The sequence below is a fragment of the Vanellus vanellus genome (assembly GCF_965231255.1).
Source record: "Vanellus vanellus genome assembly, chromosome: Z".
Taxonomy (NCBI): Eukaryota; Metazoa; Chordata; class Aves; order Charadriiformes; family Charadriidae; genus Vanellus; species Vanellus vanellus.
The window spans coordinates 33,769,227-33,789,686 of record NC_138908.1 but is presented as its reverse complement, the minus strand read 5'-3'; the positions used below and the strand labels follow the sequence as shown (position 1 = coordinate 33,789,686).

Sequence of the window (20,460 nt, the reverse complement as noted above, 5' to 3'; positions counted from 1 at the left end):
GAATGCACCCAGGTAGGTTTACAAACAGACAGTGTGAGAAACAGGGAAAATGTGTGCACCCTGTCCTACAGCACTCCATAATCAGGAGGGAAAGCAAACAGAGACAAGGAATCCTTTGGCCATGACTACTGCCAGAGCTATGCATTTCTACAAAGAAATCAAGCTCCCAAACTTCCTGAAATTAGGATAATTTCAGTTTCCTGGTATATTGCAAAAGCAAACAACAGCTCAGCAACTTTTACTAGACCAGCTTGGTCTAGCTGTGTATTTTAAAACCCTGGCACCCTCAACTTCTGCAATACTACATCCCTAATAGAGCAAAGTTTATTTCAGGGCTGAAGCAAAGCCCTGCTGGAGTGAAGAGAAGTCAGAGGATGTTTCACAGCTGCAGCCTGAGGTACTGTGGCTGAGCAGGGACCAGAGGCACCCTGGGGAGGTTCACAGCTACCCCATTACTCTGGAATGAGTCACCTCCCATCAGCACCCTCTGTCAAGATTTTATGGCACTAAAGTAAAAGTCTTGCTTGTCACTGTGCTACAGTAAGATGGCTTCAGTGTAAGCATCCTCAGGACCAAGTGGGAGAGCACAGCTTTGTGGAGTAACCACCCTGTAATCACTGAATTCAAGTGCTGTGACAAGTGCAAGACACAAATAACAAACAAATAAGACCAATAATTCCAGCAATGCATTTCATTCTGCAAAGATGCAGTCTTTTGCTCTCCAAAGGATAGAGGGTAAAAGTGGGGAGAGCAACATTCTGTAGAAAATTTGCATGCTACATCAGCATATCTACATTTTGTGAAACAAAAAACATTTTAAACTAATATGCCAGTGATACTCATAAGAGTATTTAAGACTCTAAAATGGACAGCATCTCAATTTCTTCCCCTTGAAAGCCTATTAATTCTCCCTGAAAGATCAAATAAGAAATTAATTAGCATGTCATGAACAAGGAGACTTCTTAGGGAACCATGCAGTCTTTTCAGGTGAACACTGAAGATGACTTATTTCACAGAATCAAAGCAGGTGACTCCATTTCACCCAGGAAACAGCAAGTACAAACCTGCCATGAAGGCCACTTTGGTAAAATCTGAACCCGCTGCCAGCAAGAGGACCAGATGGAAGGCTCAGCTGAGATTCAGCAGACTTGGTTCTAGTCTCTTGCACTGGCTTTGAGCATGTAACATCCAACTTTCAGCCCAAATCTTCCCTCCTGACTGCAGATTGTTCCGTCTATTTCAGGATTTCAGCCCTCTCAAAAAGGTGCTGCACCCAGAACATCCACCTTGTAAACCTCATGCTTTAAGAATTTTATCCAAATGACTCCCTTCTAAGAGACTATCCAGATTGGCTTCAAGGAAGCCAACAACTTCAGAAAGCCACAGCAGGGGATGAGGAAACAGCAGTATGCACTTGAACTTGTGCTCCTGATAGTTGCAAAACATTATGGAAATGTAAAAAGGCTTTCAAAGGAGCATACTTCTACAATACAAGGCAGTCTGGACAAACACCACCAATTTAATGAATATTTCACCTATGCTGGGGGGCAAAAAGCCTTAACAGTCTACTTAGCTGCTATCATTTATTTGATTCTGGCAGTTCTCATTCATATGTTGTATTTCACATTACAAGAGAATAGTTAAAACTGTACCATAATGTATTTAAGCTTGTGCCAAAAGACTCGATTTCAGGATTTCAGCTGACATTTTTTGTTTTAGACTTCTTGCTGTCAGGGAGCAAAGTTTGTTAGAAATCAGTGTCTCATCTTGCTTTCGGGGGGAAAAAAAAGGTATCATTTTATCCTTTAATTTTGCTATGGAGCAGAAGCTGCAGATTCCTACCAAGGCCAAGCTGCCATTCAGTTATTTTGCAGCTGGTCTTGCAGTCATTGCAGATCAGTATACTATGAGACGGGAAAGGAGGACAGCCTTACAGGAGGGGAAATCATATGTACGAAATGCATTGTTAAAAGCAACCTAGAAGAATGTGGCAAGACACAGAGATGATGCTGTCTTTGCTGGTGAAGCTGGCTATTTTTTCAGCTGTGAGTGACAGCAATGATATAAACTGGAACTGATAGGCTGCACATGTAGATGGGGACAATGGAACTGAACTTGAAAGTGTGAAAAGGGGTACGGTGTCAATGAAAGGATTCATGCCTGAATTGGGGGGGGTGGGGACAGAGAGCAGCTACACTGTGTGTCGGAGGGAAAGGAGCCCAGAGGTGGGCTGTGAGAGCAGAGAGGATGCCTGCTTCTTTATCCCTCTTTAATTAGCTTCCAAAAGACAGTGATTTCCCCTACCTTCTGCAAGTACAGGACCGTTCCCTTCAGCACAGCATAAAAGGTTTTCCAGCCTCGCTTTCCCCGGGGAGCTGCAAAGAAAACAAATGAAAACCCATTTAACTTGGATCCATTTTTACACTTTGTCTAGGCAACAGGAGAGCTACATTAGTCCTGTGTTAAACCTCCTTTGTACTCTCCTTTTCAAAGGACAATGCAACTCAGCACAGTGCCTGCACATACCCGCTGGGTGAGAGAGTAATAAAACCCTGACAACAGCCCTGGACTGGATCAGAAAGGAACAGCAGCAATGCAGAAAGCAGGCCAGAGAGATCCAGTCTTTGTCCTCTTGCAGGTAGGCGGACACTGCCCCTTACACAGCTAGGGTCTGAGCTCTGTGCCGTGGCAGAGTTTTCAGAAAAAACACCCTTTCTCCATGCCACAGCAGGCTGGCAGGCACTGCTTAGGATCAACGGGACACTGCTCAGAAAGCAGTGCCTCTCTCAAGAGCATCCTTCCCCCTTGCCGCTGCTGCACACCCGAGTTGGCACTGAGTAGTCAGATGGTCTCTTGGTCCCTTCCCCTCTTTATGCAGCCACAGGGGAAGCTGAAGAACAGAAAGAGGGGAGACAAAAAAAGTCCGATGGAAAAAAAATAATCACCCCTCAAGAATCCTAAAGTCAGTTAGAGGTTGAAGAATGTAACAGAAACAACATATCCAGCCCACAAATTCCTAGAAACAAGGCGGGGGGGGGGGGGGGGAGGGGGGCAAAAAGAAAAGAAAAAAAGGAGATTCAGCATGAAGGCTCCAGTCTGAAATTCAGCTGCAATAGAGGGAGGGAATGCACAGGCTGTACGGTCACAATGCCAGAGACCAGAAGCCTGCGTCTAACTTCACTCTCCATCAAGCAGGCACCATTGACCAGCATCCACTTGCATCTGCACTGAAATTAATAACCTATGCAAGACTAAAGCATCGCCCTCAGAAAGGCATCCGGTTCTTATCTGAAGATATCAAGGGATGGTGAAGAGGTACTAGTCCCTTGCTCCAGAGGTTAAGTATTTTCATATCACATGACGGGCCTTATTTCTAACTGGCATTTGTTCTGTTCAGCTTCCAGCCATCGGGCCCTGCTACATCCTTCTCCTCTAGACTGCGTGTTTTAGCCCTCAGTATCCCTTTGCTGAGAAAATACACAGAGCATGCTAGAACATCACACCAGCTGATCTCTGCCCTGCAACAACACCATTAGGAAATTAAATATGAAAAGGTCTAACTAACTTTAAAAAAAGGAGTTTCATTTTATTTGCAACTGGACAGTCCAAACGTAACTTTTTCAAGAACTGTATGACAATGAGACACAGACTTCTAAGGTGTACAGAAACATGGGCCTAATTACGTTACTCATAAAAGGATTATCCCCAAAATGCCAGCATCCAGCGTGTTGGATAATAAGCAATTCTGATTACTTATAATTAAAGAAATAATTTAATAAAGGCAACTAGATATAACTATTTATTAATGTTAAATAAACAGAAGTTTAGTAAAGATAAAGCTATTCAGAGTATCCAGTCATCACAAAGAATGAGGTCAGTTTGATTTCGAGATCTCTGTTTGGATTTAGTTGTCCAGCTGTCAGTCCCTGACTTGAAAGCACTGACCTCCAATTGTACCTTCTAAAATGTAATAGCAAAATATATGAACACCAAAGAGCTTAGCCCAGCTAGGAGAGAGTTGCTGTTACTGGAAACCCATCACAAAGTCAGACTTTGCCTTCAGGATTCAGCCCAATAGTATGAACCACGAGTAGGTGATCATCAGCAATGGTCAGGGAAAATACAGATGCTCTGAGTAGCCTCTGCGGTTTCCAAGAACATCAACAGAAAACAAACAAATGAAGATGTCCAAACAATGAAACATATACAGGCAAATAAGAAGCCTTTGATAATTAGCGCACCACAAATGGAAGTAGGACAAGAAAGAAAGAGGATAATCAAAGTAAGTAAGAGCACAGTAGGATTATTACAAAGAAGGAGCAGGGAGGAACCGCTTGGCATAAATCTGGCTGTTACCAAAAGCTGCTTAATTTCATTGGGTATGTGACCCAAGGCTGGGAAAGTAGGGAAGAGAATGGTTACAGCATCTTCCAAGCAGAGATAAAGAACAGCCTTTCTTTAAAGACAGACTCAGAGGGGAGGGCAGATTTGAAACAATCTGGTGTCACATAAGGAAAAGGAGAATCACCAAACTACTATGGAACAGCTAATGTAATTCACTTGAAACTGTTTTCTCTTCTGTAAACCGTGAGATTCATTTTCTTTTAGCACAAAAGATTCACATTGCTTTGCTGTATCACATTACTCATTATGCTCATGCAGTAGAGCTGCTGCAAACGGGACTGAACATTGTAAATCTTGGCCTAATAGTGTGAGTGTGATAATCCAATTGCTGCACTGTTTGTTATTGCTGCAATTTCCCCTAATGAAGCAGCACTATTTGCCTTGAGAAGCACATGGGCTCATCGTAAGTGGCACTGTGCAGAGATAACAAGAAAATGAGACGTTAAGAGTGAAAGATACTCACTTTTCTTTCCATCCATATCTGCATGGCTTTTCCTAGCCAGAAATCCAGTTTTATACACAGCGGCACTGGGGTCATGAGGGATGTCCAGGAACGGGTTGTTTGAGTTGCCAATTCGACTGACAGCCTTCGTCTGGCTCCCATTATCCTTTTCATCTGTACCATCTGAGTGAGACTTTTTTTTCTCTTCTTCATCCCTTAAAATCAGTGAAAACCAAGCATGAATGACAGGCTCACCAACAAAGTTTCATTTCAGTAATTCTTGCACACTCCTTGTCAAAGCATACCTCTCTCTTTATAGGAGGCCCTATTTAGAGAGAAACCTAGACACGTACCAAAACATAGTCAAATTATAGCAAAGCTTCAGTTCACCTACTTCACCAGCGCAGGACACAGGAGCCGGATTTTCAAAAAAGCCCAAGTTTCCCTTTTACAGTCTCAAAAGGCAGGATTTCAAGGGTGTTCTGTGTCCTCCAACTCACCTAGTTTTAATTCCACTTATGAGTGCTAAAATGTGAAATATTTTCCTGCTGGGGTCGTCTGAAAAATCTCCAATTTCTTCATGAGTTCACATGTAGATGAAAAGAATTAGATTACTACAGATCACTGTAGCTTACCCCTTAACTTAGCATACGAAACACAGACTCTACCTCCTTTTCTTTATTTTCCCCTGCAGACTAGCACAAAAGTAGTAATTTAAAAATAAAAACTACACTAGGTGAATTATGTTATCTGTATTTTAGAAACAAAATGCTGCTCAAAATGTTACTTATTAGGGCAATGTATTCAACACAGGTCTTGGGGACAACAATGCAACCCATTTCAGCAAGTCACAAGCATTGCCTGACTAATAAATGCCTTTTTGCATGTCACAGCCAAAGGCAAAAAGATCCAGGCAACGTAGAAACCGTAGAAACCATAGAAAACAAAGGATGTCCATCACAAGAGTAAGACCATGGTTTTCAGAGAACAACAGACCACTGAATCTGGGTGGATGGTGTATCTGGAGGAACCACAGTTAGTGTCAGATTACAGAGCAGCCCTGTGTCCTTTGAAGCCCCCCCACATTCCTCCCCAGATGACTGGGAAAGGTGTCAGGGAGGATGAAGGCTGTCATTGGAAAATCATGGTAGCAATGCTTCTAAGAGCAGCACCTGATTAAAAAAAAAATACTATCATTTGAGTGTAATGATTGCTAATGGGGGGGTGGACTTCAAGCTGCTGCATCTCACTGGACCCAGATGATCAGCAGAAACAGCAAGCTCAGGCAGACCTTCCAATCACATGCATACGTTCAAAGGCATGTATTGGATGAGGATTAGCAAGGCATACGTCAGTCCAAAAGCTCCTTTTGGGGCACGCTGCAACCATGTCTGCTTATAGGAATGAACATCTAAAGAAATGTCATCCAAGAACTGCCGGCTAGAGTGACAATGTATGTTATTCTGATCTCTGCTGAAATGGCCTTTTAGGGAATAACTTAGTCTGAGGAGATACAAGGATAATAGACTCATTTGACAACAAGGAAACCAAATCTAGAGACACAGAGGCTATATTAGCGAACTCAGTGCCAGGAACATTCCCAGGCATTTGACTTTGATCACCTCATATGACTTTGTGTTTGGCATGGTCTCACCTCAGCACACTCCCAGTTTCCAGACACTGTTTAGGAATCAGGGCAGCCAAGGACCACCCTAACAGGCAGTTTAGAGGCAAGTATCTTCTTTTGAAGGGTAAGACTTTTCATCGGTATGGATATTGATGTTACACATCACATTGGTGTGCCATACCATCATGGTGTTGTCTTGCAAGGTCTCCTGATTAAGAGGAACAAAACTTTTACCTGAAGACCTGATTCCTGCAAGGGAGATCAGTCCTTGCATCTTTCAGCCTATTGATATATGTTTTCCCACTCCAGAACAGAGAGATCTGCAAAAAACTTTTTGTTGGTCAAAGCAATAAAGACTTCTTCATGCATGCTTTGGTTGAAGCTCTCTCCCAACTGAAAAAGTGTAGGAATTTCTGACAATTTTGATTGTCCCAACCTCTCCTGTGGCTACCGCACTTACTAGCTGCTGGCAAGTCTGGACCATTGTGTGACACGTTTCTTACATATGTGTCTGTTCCAGGAGCAAATTCTCTCAACTCAAGTCTGTGGTACCTAATTCAGACCAATATCTCTCACAGGGCACAAGCACTCAGGCTGATTTGTCACATAGAAGTGCGTTGTGAATCCTGGGATCTCAGCCAAGGACACAGAGGATTTCTCCTTGTCAGAATAGATCTACTGCAGTAAATGGCTTAGCATTTTTTTGGAATAAGCTATCTCCTTTGGAACTATGGGAGCGAACTATCTTATACTGATCAACTGTCCTGTGGGAATGTACCAGTGCCCTTATGCAAGCAGCCACAGGTGGTGCGATGAGTAGTCCTGGGGATCCTAGACATCACTAATGCTGAGGGCAGTGCTCTCAAACTCAGCATCTCTGGGGCAGCTATTAAACAGGAATTCTTCAAAAGACAAATGCAGACAGGGCAGACAAGGATGAAATGGCATCTGCTGTCATGACTACTGGTAGCACTGAACAAACCTTTAATTGGTCCTTTCATCTGTCATTGAAAATGTGACATCCTTGAGACTCAGAAGCCTCAGGCACTCGTGAGGGCTGAGTGCTCTGACAAGATTCACGAGGTCAAGATGCATGAGCCAGTCTGTAAGATGCAATGAAGGGAACCAGAGACACAAGGGGGACTCATTACAGAGAACAAGAAATGGATGAACAGCTGAGAAAATACAACTAAAAGGAGCCTCTATCTCCCTCTGATCTTGAATATGAAACACTAGTGGGAATAAAACCAGGGGATCTAGGACCCACTTCTTCAAATACTCCGTGTTGCTTCAGTCGTCAAACACAAGAAGAAAGCAGGACAATTGGGAGGAGTTTCAAACTAGCAAAACAGTTCAGGTATTAGCCTTTGCTTACATACCCTCCAAAGTTGACAGAATAGTTAGGTCCTGGATAGGCTTTATCAAGCATGTAACAATTTGAGCTTACTCCTCATCAGCCTTTAGGGTACAGTTGCAAGGAAGAGCTGCAGAAAATTCAGCTGGCCTCTGGATACACACACCTGAAAAATGATCTTTGTTTGAAACCCTAGCCTGTGGGGGGTGCAACTAGTTCCTCGTCCTCAGATGGCTCTCACAGATGATTCAAGTCCTGTAACATCCCCAGAATGAAGGCCTCCAGTGATGCGGAGGTAAGAGTCAGTGGGTGGTGTCTCTGTTCACATATGTTCAGAGTCATGGATCCAGTGTCACACAGCAGAGCTCAGGTCCTTGTCAGGGGCAGGCTCGGTGTCTCTCCTTTCCATTTGGTACAGGAAATAGCCTGTACCTGTGCCTTTGGGGAAAAAAACCCACGTCAGTTCCAACACACATTTCAGTAGCAAAATATCATCATGAGGGTCCACTTAGGTTTGCAGAAGTCTTAAAGAGATTTTCTGTCTTTGATCAGCAGAGGGAGATCATTCCTGGCTCTGGGTCTGGAATTGATTCCTCTGGTGACCCCTTTCTGATGACTGAAAGGGGCTGATGGCTGTGAACCCACTTGTAGGTGCTAGAGTCTCTGCTCTGCAGGGTACTGGTGACAGGAAAAGGCTACCACCTGTAGAGGTTCTTCAAGACTCTGCTTACAGCACGTGGTATTTTCAAGGTTTCTCAAAACACGGAGCTTCAGTTCCAACTCCCTTAACTTGTCTCTTTGGAAAAAGACCTGCAGACAGAGCAGTGACCAGGGCACTGGCTGCCCATGAGAACCAGCACGCCAAAGCCAGAATCTGCTTGCTCTATCACTTGAAGACACAGCATTGTAACAGTAACGTTTTCCTTCCCAAATGTGTGATCACTGACAACCAGAAAGAGTTTGCCTCATTCTTAAACACACAGATTTGAAACACATGCAAAAATGCAGATGTTGCCATTTTGGTGAAGAAATATATTTTTGCCTCTCCCCAAAAAGACCCTATACAAGAAAGTCCCATTTTTTTCTTCTGGAGAAAATCACCATCCGGTTCTCTCAGTAACAAAAACATTTCTGTACTCTCTACCGTCTGATTTGATGCTCTGCCTTGGAAAACTTCAAAGTCACTAACCTGGAAAGACAGGGTCAAGCCCTTCATTTTTAAAAGTCTGCTCTGTGTCTGCATTTGTTCAAATAGAAAATTTACATGACATGGGGAAAGGCTGGGTTTATCCATTTAATAATTGGCATTTAAAAATAAATTCAGATTTATAACATATAATTATATGAATCTATGCAACTGATAGCATCTGTATTAGGGAATTGACTTGAGAAACCAGTGGAGAGAAGTTTTGGCATCTTTCCCAAAGTGAGGAGAGACGAAAGGAGAGCCAGGTGATTACTATCTGACCACTCTCTAAAACCAATCATGAAGTTGCAATCAGGAAACTTGGGAGATGAAGAGTTAATTATAATGGGGAGAGATTTTTGGGTTTGACCTAGAAAAAGGTGAGCTTCAGCACAGATGTCTTTATAATCACACCGGTCTCGACGTCAGTTCGCCGCAGGAAACACAGAAAGGATTTGGCAGCGGCCCTTTCCCACCATCACTGTCTCAAAGACCTATTTTGGTTTGGCTGGAAGGAGAGAATTTTTCTGAGCAGTCCAGAAAAACAAAAAAGTATATACTGTGTTTATATCTAAACTTCTCTGGAAAGAAAACTGTACCATCAACTAGTCAAAAACCAAGTGATTCTCCTGAAAAACTACATTGAACTTCTGAGAGAAAGCTTTCAGGAGACAACTGGCTCAAATGCAGCCATTTGGTTTTTGGATTTTTGTAAGAAGCACTGTGATTTCATATGTTAATTCTAGATCACTATTCAGCCTAATTTAAGATGATTTTATTCCTATCACCTTCAACAGTAAGTAGGGATAATATTAGAAACAATGGAGAAAAATAATGTTCACCACCACATTTCCATGAAGACATCACGTAAACAAAACATATTTAGCTCTGGCACCGCTGAAATCAAATTAATTTTTCTTCTTCAGCTTAAAATTGATGATGATCAGTGCAAAAGCCAGAAGATGAGAAACATCTACAAAGCCTGGGCCAGAATATTATAGACAATGGGACTGAAGGGATGTTAAGAGGTCAGTTAATCCATCTCTTTACCTCTAAGGCTGGATCTAATCTTTCTAACCCATTCTGGGCAGACTAACCAGTTTGCAAAAACCTCCAGTGAAAGCACTTCCATAGCTCATCCAGGCAAACCTATGCCCTGGTTTGAAAGGGCATAGGTTCTTTCTTTTGCTAGAAAGCTTTTCTTAATGTTCAACCCAAACTTCCCATGTTTCAAATGCAAGCCTATCCACAATAGTTGAGAGTCATTCGCACCTTTCTCCTCTACAACAGCCTTTACACACTGAAAAAAATACACTCAGGTCTCTTTCCTCGGTGCTCCCTTTTCCACCTGAATAAATCCAATTCTTTTAATCTCACCACTCATGTTCACAAGATCTTGAATTAATTTCATCTTACGGGTGATGTCAGGGTTGAAGAACAAGAATTTACCATTTGAATATGAAAAAATCTCATGGAAATATCAAGTCCCTCGGGAAATTTAAGCAGCCTGAGAAATTATGACACAGTTATTGGGGCTACATGTACTCCTGGGGTGGTTCCAGTGTCTTCAGCACACTGAAAACAGGATGACACAGTACGTGGTTTCATTGCAGTCAGTAGGAACTTCTGCCAATGACTTCAGTGAGGTCTCATCACTACTTAGTGCCTCACTTGCTGGTCAAAGAAATGAACCAGAGTCCAACAAACAGGAGAGATCTAGAACTGTAAGCAGTAGAGAGGAAATACGGAATGGGACAAAAGACAGAATAATCGTATTTCTGATGGTTAGTTTTCCCATACTATTTTTCTCTTTTCTCTCAGGACACTGAACAACAAGACCTGCAAGAGGAAATGGCAAGCAAAGTAAAAGGCATGCCAAGTAACTGGCAGAAAGTTTTCTGGAAGTTCTATTGTGAAAAGTAACCAAAAAATTCGGGGGGCGCAGTGAAGAGCAGGAGCGTGCATTCAGGATCCCACATTCACCAGTTCAGAGTAAATTTGAGGTCAGATCTGTTTATTTTACAGATCCTGGTATGTGATTCGCTTTTAACCTTTTGGAGAACTTGAACCTGGAACTACCGTAGAAAAAGAACTGTAATGCAATTCTCTCTTCCAGAGCAGAACTCATGCTTCTCTGTTCATAAAGGATAAATGAATATTCCTACTGAAAGTCTCTGGAGCACATCTGCTGATTAAGGTGCCACTTCTTTTGACTACAAAATTGGAATCAATGGTAGCCTTTTCTTTCTATGGGCTTTGGATCAGACTCTAATTCTACTGGAAATGGGCAGCAAACCATTTAGGATGATGACACACATAGCTTGCAACTAGTAAAATGAGGATCATATAGCAGTCTTCCCCCATCTTACATATCACTGTTACCCTCCCCTACCTATGGACCTATTGACAGTCATTAGTGCACTAAATAACGTACTGCCAGAGAAGCTCTTAAACTGTTACTTAGCTCACAAGAGAGAGTCTTAGATCCTCAAAGGGATTCTGGCTGGAGGAAAGGCATTCCTTCAAAATGCCAGCATCGTGAGGGAGCTTATCCTGCATTTTGCAGCCCTATTTCCACCTTTGCCTTACCTCCCACTTCTTCCCCTGCTAACTACATCAGGGAAGCAGAGATATTCTATGGAAAGGAGAGAGGATCTTCCTTAGTCCCATCACAGCAAACTGACCATGTCCCCTTCCTATCCACCTTTCTCTGAAGATCATGACAGGAAAGCGAGAGAGTGATGCGCCTCCTCCCTCTAGCTCAGGCAGTCCTGGTGCTCCTTGAGGTGATTACACCAACCACACATCTCTCAAAGTGAGGAGAGACATCTTCACACTCCTTTTTCCAACCAGCGCTCTCAGCCCTAAAGGTAGAGACACAACCTTCCTGACTATGAGCAGAATGAGCTTTGTTTTACAGCATGGAAAGTAATTGTCATACCAGTCCCAGCTACCTGTGTGAGTTTGAGATTGGAATGGACAATTGGCCACTTTGAGCATTCTACTGGGAGAAGGTGGCTTTACACCCACATCCCAAAGCCTTATTTAAGGAGGATTCTGATTTCTCCCTTTTCCAGCCTGCTTACAATTTTTCCCCACACAATTCATTAGCAGGGGATATGGATTGGACTATGTAAATGCCAAAGCAGTTACTGCCTATACAGGAGCAAGCTATCTCATAAATCACCTTGACTGAAGCTCATGGAAGCAGAGCCAGGCATGAGCCAGTTCCCACCTGGAGGCTGCCCAAGTGTATTAGACACAGTATGGCCTCTTGCCAAGAGCTGGAGGAAAATTCTGACATCGAGAAAGTCACATAATGGATTCTGCTGGGTCTAAAGTACCTGTGAGAGAGTGTCTTGCAAACAGCTCTGGTGTTGTGACATGTAAGATTCACACAGCATATTCCAGGTCCAAGATACAGTCTGGGACAATGTCTCCCACCACGCTTCTTTATGAGGCTTATCAGAGACAGCACTTCTTGGTGATCCCCCGTACCAGCACACCTTCCTCACTACGCTGACATTATTTAACACACTTCTGAACAGGAGGTTGAATCCCAGTTAGGACCAGCAGCCCCTGTACATGAGGATGCACACTGACAAGAAATTCATTTGCAGATTATGAGCTTAAAACAAAGAAGATTAGAAGCAATCAACCTGCAAGACCTATGGCAGTTGTTAGGACTTCTAGCATAAAAGGTGCAGGAGCATGCATCCCAGACATACATTCTTCTCAACAAGGTGAGGTTTCAGATATGTAATCCACACAGGTAAACAACTTGTACCACCCAAATAGATAAAAGACATTATTCTTTCATTTTGCACCAAAATCCACTGTTCTGCAAGCAGCAAAATCTAAAGCAGACCCCATCTACTCTTTGCTGGCAAACCTAGACCACATAAAACCTAAACACAGAGAAACATCAATTTAACACAACCAGAAATCGAAGCTCTTTCCGGTCTGCAGTATTTCCATAGTTAACAAGTGTCAGCCTGTCGAAAGCAGCTAAGGACGGGGGATATCAGACTTTGTCCAATTTATCATCTTTCATATTAGGTTGTTGTCAAGCTATCCATAGTTAATTAGGAGACAAACCAAGACAATAAACCAACAGCAGGAAACTCAATCCAAGGCGTTTGTTTCTATTCAGTGGTTCTGACACAATGTACCAAAAGATAAAGGGAGAAGTCAACTCCTGTTTTATTTATGCAGTCATATAACAATGGAGGATTTAATTTCTCTCTTTTCAGGATGAAGTTTCCTACTAAATGAAACGTCCTCTTTCCTTACAAATGCAGTTGGCTCCTATCATTAACAACTCCCCTTGCTGGAGAAACAGATGAGGCAGTATTGTCAGGTCATTCATTAACAGAAAAGCAAACTCATTACGCACACTGGCTATCTTCTACAGGCTTTGGAGCCCACTCAGACGGTGACATCGGATGTATAAACAGATTACTACAGAGGTACTATTTTTAAACTCCTAATTTCTATGCAGTATACTTACACTGCCCACTCCAGCTTCTCATTCTTGATTGAATTGTAGAGGGCCTGCAAAGGGAGAAAAATGAGATGGGGTTATTGTTTGACCACCGCTGCACACACATTAATATGCTGAGGAAAATTACCTAATACCAACAAGTGAGCTGTCTCTGATCGAGGAAGTACTATATCTGCTCATGGTAACACAAAAGTCTTGAGCAGAAATCTCATCTAAGGAAAAAATACCAGAATGCAGGGTTTGAGATTACAATCACTTTCTCAAGCAGGTTTTTGGGTTTTGTGGTTTGTTTTTTGTTTGTTTTTTTTTTTCTTTTTTTTTAATAACCGTGTTAAGTTTGCCAAAGCCGCAAGACTACAGCCTTGAAATTCAAGGTCCAATTTAATTCCTGACACTCAGGGATATTTTTTCGTCACTGGCTTTAGTGGGGCCAAGACTTCATCATACCTGTAAAACTATGCCAAAGTCCCTGAGCCCCACAGACGCCTGAGTGCCTCCCCAGTCACACACCCAAACATAAACACGTTCTGTTCCTATGTGCAAAACAGAAAATGACTGATAAGCAGCTTTCATACTTGAAGATCAATGTCTTGGACTGCTGTCTGCTACATCATTACTCTTTTAATGCATAGGAAAGATGCCAGTAGGTTTGACATCAAAGGTCACAATTCTGTTGTTGATACCAGCCTGCAAAGAAAAGGGTCTGGAGGCTGACTTAAGCTTGGGTGGATATCAGACAGTTGGGATGGATTTCTTTTGAGAGTGAGTAGGTACAAAACTTGGATAACTGTGTCTGATTTCAGCCCTCCAGTAGCGGATGCATACAATGAATAAATGCCAGCTATTACTACAAGCTAATGGAGTTCTTCAAATAGGCCACTTGACTCAAGTGAAGTATTTTGGTATGGAATGTCCCTGATTCTCGCACTTATAATCCACATTTGTAATTTACCTTATATACATAGCTAGATTTACTCCCTCTGGCACATAACTCCTACACAGCCTCAAAATATGTTAACGTGTAGAAGAACTGTTGATGCACATGATTGCAAAAAAGTAGCACATCAAGTATGAACAAGCCTGAAAATCATATACTATAATAGCTATGACACACTCAACAGAAACATTAGCATTTAAATAGCCTTAACTATGACCCAAAACAAAAATAATTTGGAAAACTGGAGAGTTGAAACTAGTCTTCTGTATATGCCACAGCTGAATGTGCAACGAGAATCCCACGATCATATCCCACTGCTCATCCTGTGATCCACTGGCTCCTTCCCGAATCTTGCACAGTCTATTTGAAGATCCTTAATATCCAGGTCTGTGAAAATCTGGCTCGCTTGAACCATACACAAGCAGGTCAAACAGACTGCTACAACTCACCTCACGCTGGCTGATGCTACACACGCAGCAACTTTTAGTCACGGTGTACCAGAAAAGTAGGCTTCTCAGAGCAACAGAACAGATATGACCACCAGGAGGAACCATTCCACATCCTACTTACACTGAGCTAGCTGGGAGAGGTCCCCACCACTAACACAGCTTGCTGCGCTATTCACAACAATAAGATGAAATATTTCCAACTCTGGAGTTTTCACTGTTTGTTTCTATTTATCCTGTCTTCTCCAAACTTGTATAAGGAGCCCTGATCCAAAGGCAAACAGCCAGACAAAGGTGAAGTAAAGGGCATTGCTGGCAGTTTGTAGGCACTTTGCTTAATTTTCAGGTGAGAGTTATCAAGAGATTTTAAGATCACCCTGCAGGAAGAAAGCAAAAGAAAGGGCTAACATTTCTCCTCCCATGCAGCCAGCAGAATTAGACGCACCTCCATTTTTCTGCACAAGCTGATGCTGACACTGATTCCCTGGGATCCCCCAGTATGTTCTATTAGAAGCCACTATGTTTCCAATGATTTGGCCAAAGTCCCCTCATGTTCTTTGATTTGTCTTTTTCTTCCTACTACTATTAAAATATTCTCTTACATTTTGAGCCAGAAAACCACTTCCACACATAAGGCAAAGAGGCTGCATTTTTTCGCAGTTGCCTCCCCTTTTTTTCAGAAGCAGCATTTTTTTCCCCAGCTGGCTGGATGAGCTTTTGGAACGTAGCAAAAACCTGTCTTGGGGTATCAGAAATGCCTTTTGTTTCTCTCTGTCCCAAATGCCTACAAGACTGGGTCACGACCCCCGAAAATGAACACCTGCCCTGTGCAGTATTGCTTTTTATGGGATTTTGCTGCTAAGGAAGTCTCTCGGGATCACTACAGCCAAAGAGCAGGACATACAAAAGCAGCGCTCCAGATTGGTGCAGGAACAACAAATGCCCCAGGCTTCTGCCTTGCGGAAAGTGACATGTGTTTGTCCCGATCTTTACTAATGAGCCAGACTCCATCTTCCTTCTTTAGGGAGTAACACACACCAACCCAGTCATATGGCATACATCTGACAAAGGACACAGTGTCCCCCATACAGCATCAAATATAGCCTCTCAGAAAGTCTCTGCTATTTACAAAAATGAAAGAGAAAACCTGAGAGTATCCAGAGCCCGGGCAGCTGTATACAGGGCATGTTCGGTGTGTCTACCAAGTGTGTTCAGTGAGACCTCAGTGAGTAGACCTCTCAAGGGATGGAGATATATGAGTTCTCATGCCTGCCCCCCAGCCCACCTCTGTGGCAGAGACTGCTGCCAGGCTGCGCACTTGCCCCCATACTCACCAGCCTTTTAGAGCTGCTTTATGTTCCTTCTCCAAAGCAATTTACACCTTAGCATTTTCCTCATGTCTACTGGGTTCTCTCATGATCTGGAGAAGAAAAATTTCCTCCTCTCATGTTTTGCAACCAGTAGCAGACGTGTACAGCCCAGCACCTGCTCTATCATTTATTTCATGGCTGTTTCCCAAGGCCCTGATTCAGACAGCAGCTCTTTTCAGCAGACGTTTCTCCAGAGTATGATTAAATCAAACAAACTTGGAGACAAGCACTTAAATGCTTCACTAAATTGCAACAAAGCTGATCAGAGATTATGGTGGGGATATGACTCTCACCATACCTAACTAGCTGCAAGGACAGTTTTTATTAACTCATGTTTGCTCTCTGGGAAATGAAAATAAAAAAAACAAAACCAACCAAACCACCCTCTGATTTAAAGCACTCTTACAGTTTGACAACAATCACAGCTTCTTACCTGCTAGCCTGGGAAATGCTTGGCGAATTTGCTATCTAAGCCGAAAACTGGAGGCTGGACCACAGCAGGGAATGCCAGAACGAATACTGCATGGGTCTCATCTTCCAAGCTGGACTGATACCACTTGGAAAGGGAGAGACTTTCTATCTCTTTTGGCACCCAAGGCTACTGTACACAGGATCCAAACCCCTAGCTACCGACTACTCAGCAGTATCCAACCTCACTGCTTCAACTCTTAAACTCTATTGCCCGGACCACAGAAACCTACTCCTTACAGCTTTCTCTTTTCTGAGAATTGCTGATCTCTGGGTCCACCACACTTGAAGCCCAGCACTGGTCTAAGCTCTCTGGAGAAACAAATTCAGTTTTGAAGGGAGAATAAAAGAAATTAACTGCTGAATAAAACAGAACAGCAGGCAACATCCTAGATACCTTTCCTATTTTAACTCCAAAGCTGTTTCCTACAGATCCAATTTTACTCTTAGCAGACGGCAATATAAAAAAAAACCAATGGGATTCGTTATGTATTTGTTGGATTTGTTTGTATTTGTTCATAAACCAGGCAAGAAACTTACACTTTCTTTTTTAAGCTGAAGCCTGTAACTCTGTAAGGAGCTGCTGAATTTCATATCCTTTTTCCCTTTGGTAAGCAGGTAGGTCAACTAAAAGTCCAGATTTTCACAAGCTCTCACCAGTTGGTACTTTTATTTCAACTGGAAAGAGAAGGGAAACTATGCAGGGAGTGCTTCTGAAAACTCCTGTTTATTTTACAAAGCTGCCAAGATGAAAAGGTCACTTGCCATCGTCACCTCCCTCAAAACCTTGTCACATGCATGAACCATTGGACCCATTTAAACAGCCTGCTTTCGGTACCTGCCGACTGCCGGCTATGCCATGACTCAGCCTCTGCAGGCAGAGGCAGTGAACAAGAGAAAGACACAACCAGGTGTGCACACAGGGACAGAGTTGTAACGAATTACCCAGATACTCATCTCAGTAAATCATCTAGGTAACAAGTAGGCACAGGGTCCCCAAAACCTGGCCAGCAGGGTGTAAGAGGTCCCAGGGCACTGTGTGAACCCTTCCTTCAAAAGACAACGTAGGACTGGCTCTTGAATCAGGCTACTGACTTTCTGTATACACCAGCCCATCCAGAAAAGCCTGCCAAGAGAGAAAGGAATACACCACAGGTATTTCTTATACTCGCTCTGTGCACAAAAGAGAAGGAGCCAGAAATGCTGGCCACGAGCAAGTAAATAGGCAAAACCAAAACCAAGTTCAGAGACCCAGCAGGGGTGACCTAGACTGTCTTCTCCAGTTTTAATTTCCCAAGATCTCTGCTCACATCCAGTTTCATCATGATTTCTGGAGTCACTGTTAGAGGACTGTCTGACCGTTAGAGAAGATACCCTGGATGGCTTTTGCAGCCCCCAGGACAGGGGGTCTCTGACTCAGGCCCCTGCCGCCCTCGCCTGCAGCCACTGTCTGAAGAAGCCCTGCCTGGGGACATTTCTTCTTCACCTCCAGCTGGTAGCAGCACAGTTGATCCCAGGCAGCCAAGGAAACCCCAGTCACACCTCTGGGCAAAGACATGTTCAGTCTTTGCAGTCAGAAGTGCTCAGTCAGAAGTTCAGCATCTCCCCCAGTCAGTCAGCACCTGTCCATCGGCTCTGTCCCTTGGACCACTGCAGTCAGCCAGGCACCAGCCCCAGCTCCCACCATATGTGGTTTACAGGAGGGAGGAAAATCAACAAAAGTAGCAGAACCCTACAAAAATAAAACAGGTTACAGAGGCAACAGATACCAGACACTCTGAGTCATTGCCTTCTGCCAGGTTTAGATGGGGTGTGTCACATTGCTATATACAACTCCTGGTTTGCTGCTTTGTCGATTACCTGAAGGCTGACCCTCCCCCAGAACTGTTGCTTGCATACAGATCTACACTATTTCACCATCTTCTATTTGCCTCCCTCCCTCAAAATCCAGATCTTGAAATTTTCTCCTCTCTTCATGCACGGATCTGTAACACCCAGCGAGGCAAGGATAAGGGCTCTGATCACTGAGTGCCTGCAGTTCCTTGCCAGGCTCAAAGCCCACATGCCCCTGACGTCTCACGCATTTTTCCCCTTCTGACGAGGATGCAGCAAGGATGCTAAAGTAGTACCCCAAGAAGGCCGTGGGTTAGTGCATGGCACGGCAAGTCTGCTGATATCACTCTCAATTTCAAATTCCACTGGTTTGTACAACAAACGTTCTTCTAACAAGCCGGCATACATTATTCATAAAACAGCACAGAGCTGTTCAGCAGCATATGGAACTGATGAATGTTGTTTTGGTGTGGGTGGAGATAGGGTTGATAGGAATGTTTTAGGGGGAAGGAAAGGAGATCATTTCACCCAGGGAATTTCAAGTGCGTCACCAACTGGAGGAGAACATTTCTAAGAGAAACTCCTCTGTGAAAAATCTGGTTTGGGGGGGGGGGGGGGGAGGGGGAAGGAAGGAAAGATTGTGCCAGATATATCATCATAAAAGAAAAAAGGATGGTTAGCTGGGGCTCCTGAGAGCCAAGAAATAAATGCCACACAAGAAATGCATCCTCTGTAAAATTGATACATGGGGGCTGATAGAAAAGATTTGTTCTGTACTTGCTGGAGTGTTTCATCAGTGTTACTGGTAAAGGCAGCATATTGAATTATTATGGGTGGACAGATAAAAGGCTAGAGAAGTGTTTCTTGATAGTGGAGCATCTATGCAGCGTATTTCAGAAATTGTTTTATTGGCTCTGTGCATTTGCAGGCAGGACAGGCACAGGCACTCTGCAATTCAGTCCATGGCTACAGGAAAACAGTCTGTCAGGAAGAGAGACTGCTGAGCACACTGGGTCACACGAACAATCCTAAGGTCCTCTGATTCACCTTGCACGCAGCCTGGATTTGAGCCTACTCTCCCAAGAACAACAGTACGTCAATTCGCAGTATCCTTTTTGAAGGTTCTCCTGCTGCCTGTGATACCTGCCTATAATATACACTCGGAATGCATCACCTAGTGGAGCCTGTATACGTATAGCTCTTGAGCGTATATACGTGTGCACAGAAGCACTACCTGATGTTTTTCAAGGAGATGATGGTCCTTGGGGTACCTAGCTTCTTTGATGCTGGCAGCAGGCAGACCTTATACGCAGGCACCATGTTGGTGCCTTCTTCATACTGGCTAGAGCACAAGGATATATAATACTCTCTAGCTCAGCAAAATAGGCTGAGTCACATAAGTGCAAAGTATCAGAGGAGTACGTTTCTGAGGCACAAATGGGTTAAATCTGTCTCCTGCCCTAATTCAGCTGAAGCCATAATAGAAACAGGTCTTGAGCATTGTAATTACTTTGTATGGGGAGCAGATAAAATGCAAGGCAGTCCAGACACAAAGGGGAAACACACCCACAGAAATATGGAAGAGGACAAGTCTGCAAATCAAGGCCTTCTTGAGATCGAGGGGATCTACGTGGCAACACTGTCCAGGAAGCCCAGCCTAGAACTGAAGACATTTCATGAGAGTTGATGCACAAGCACATACACACAGATTTACACTGATAAGAAGACCTCCTTTGCAACACTACACATCGGCAACAACTTCCAGGTCTCTTCCACCAACACAAGAGAAGAGCTAAAGCTCAAATATAAATCAGTTCTCTAAATCAGTGATATCTTAGCAAAATAGATTCACAGACAAAGAACAGAAGGGGGAACAAACATATGGAAAG

The 20,460-nt window shown here is 43.4% G+C and overlaps 1 protein-coding gene across 3 annotated transcripts in view; it reads right to left on the bottom strand.

Moving 5' to 3' along the window:
• The window catches only part of PSD3 (pleckstrin and Sec7 domain containing 3), a gene marked incomplete at its 5' end in the record, with an annotated part of 102,618 nt that overhangs the window by 14,770 nt on the left and 67,388 nt on the right, over positions 1-20,460 (bottom strand). For all 3 annotated transcript variants that reach the window (XM_082497562.1, XM_082497561.1, XM_082497563.1), the window contains 3 exons: positions 2,305-2,375; positions 4,868-5,061; positions 13,524-13,567. In XM_082497562.1, coding sequence (XP_082353688.1) covers positions 2,305-2,375; positions 4,868-5,061; positions 13,524-13,567 — 309 coding nt within the window. The remainder of the gene's footprint in view (positions 1-2,304; positions 2,376-4,867; positions 5,062-13,523; positions 13,568-20,460) is intronic.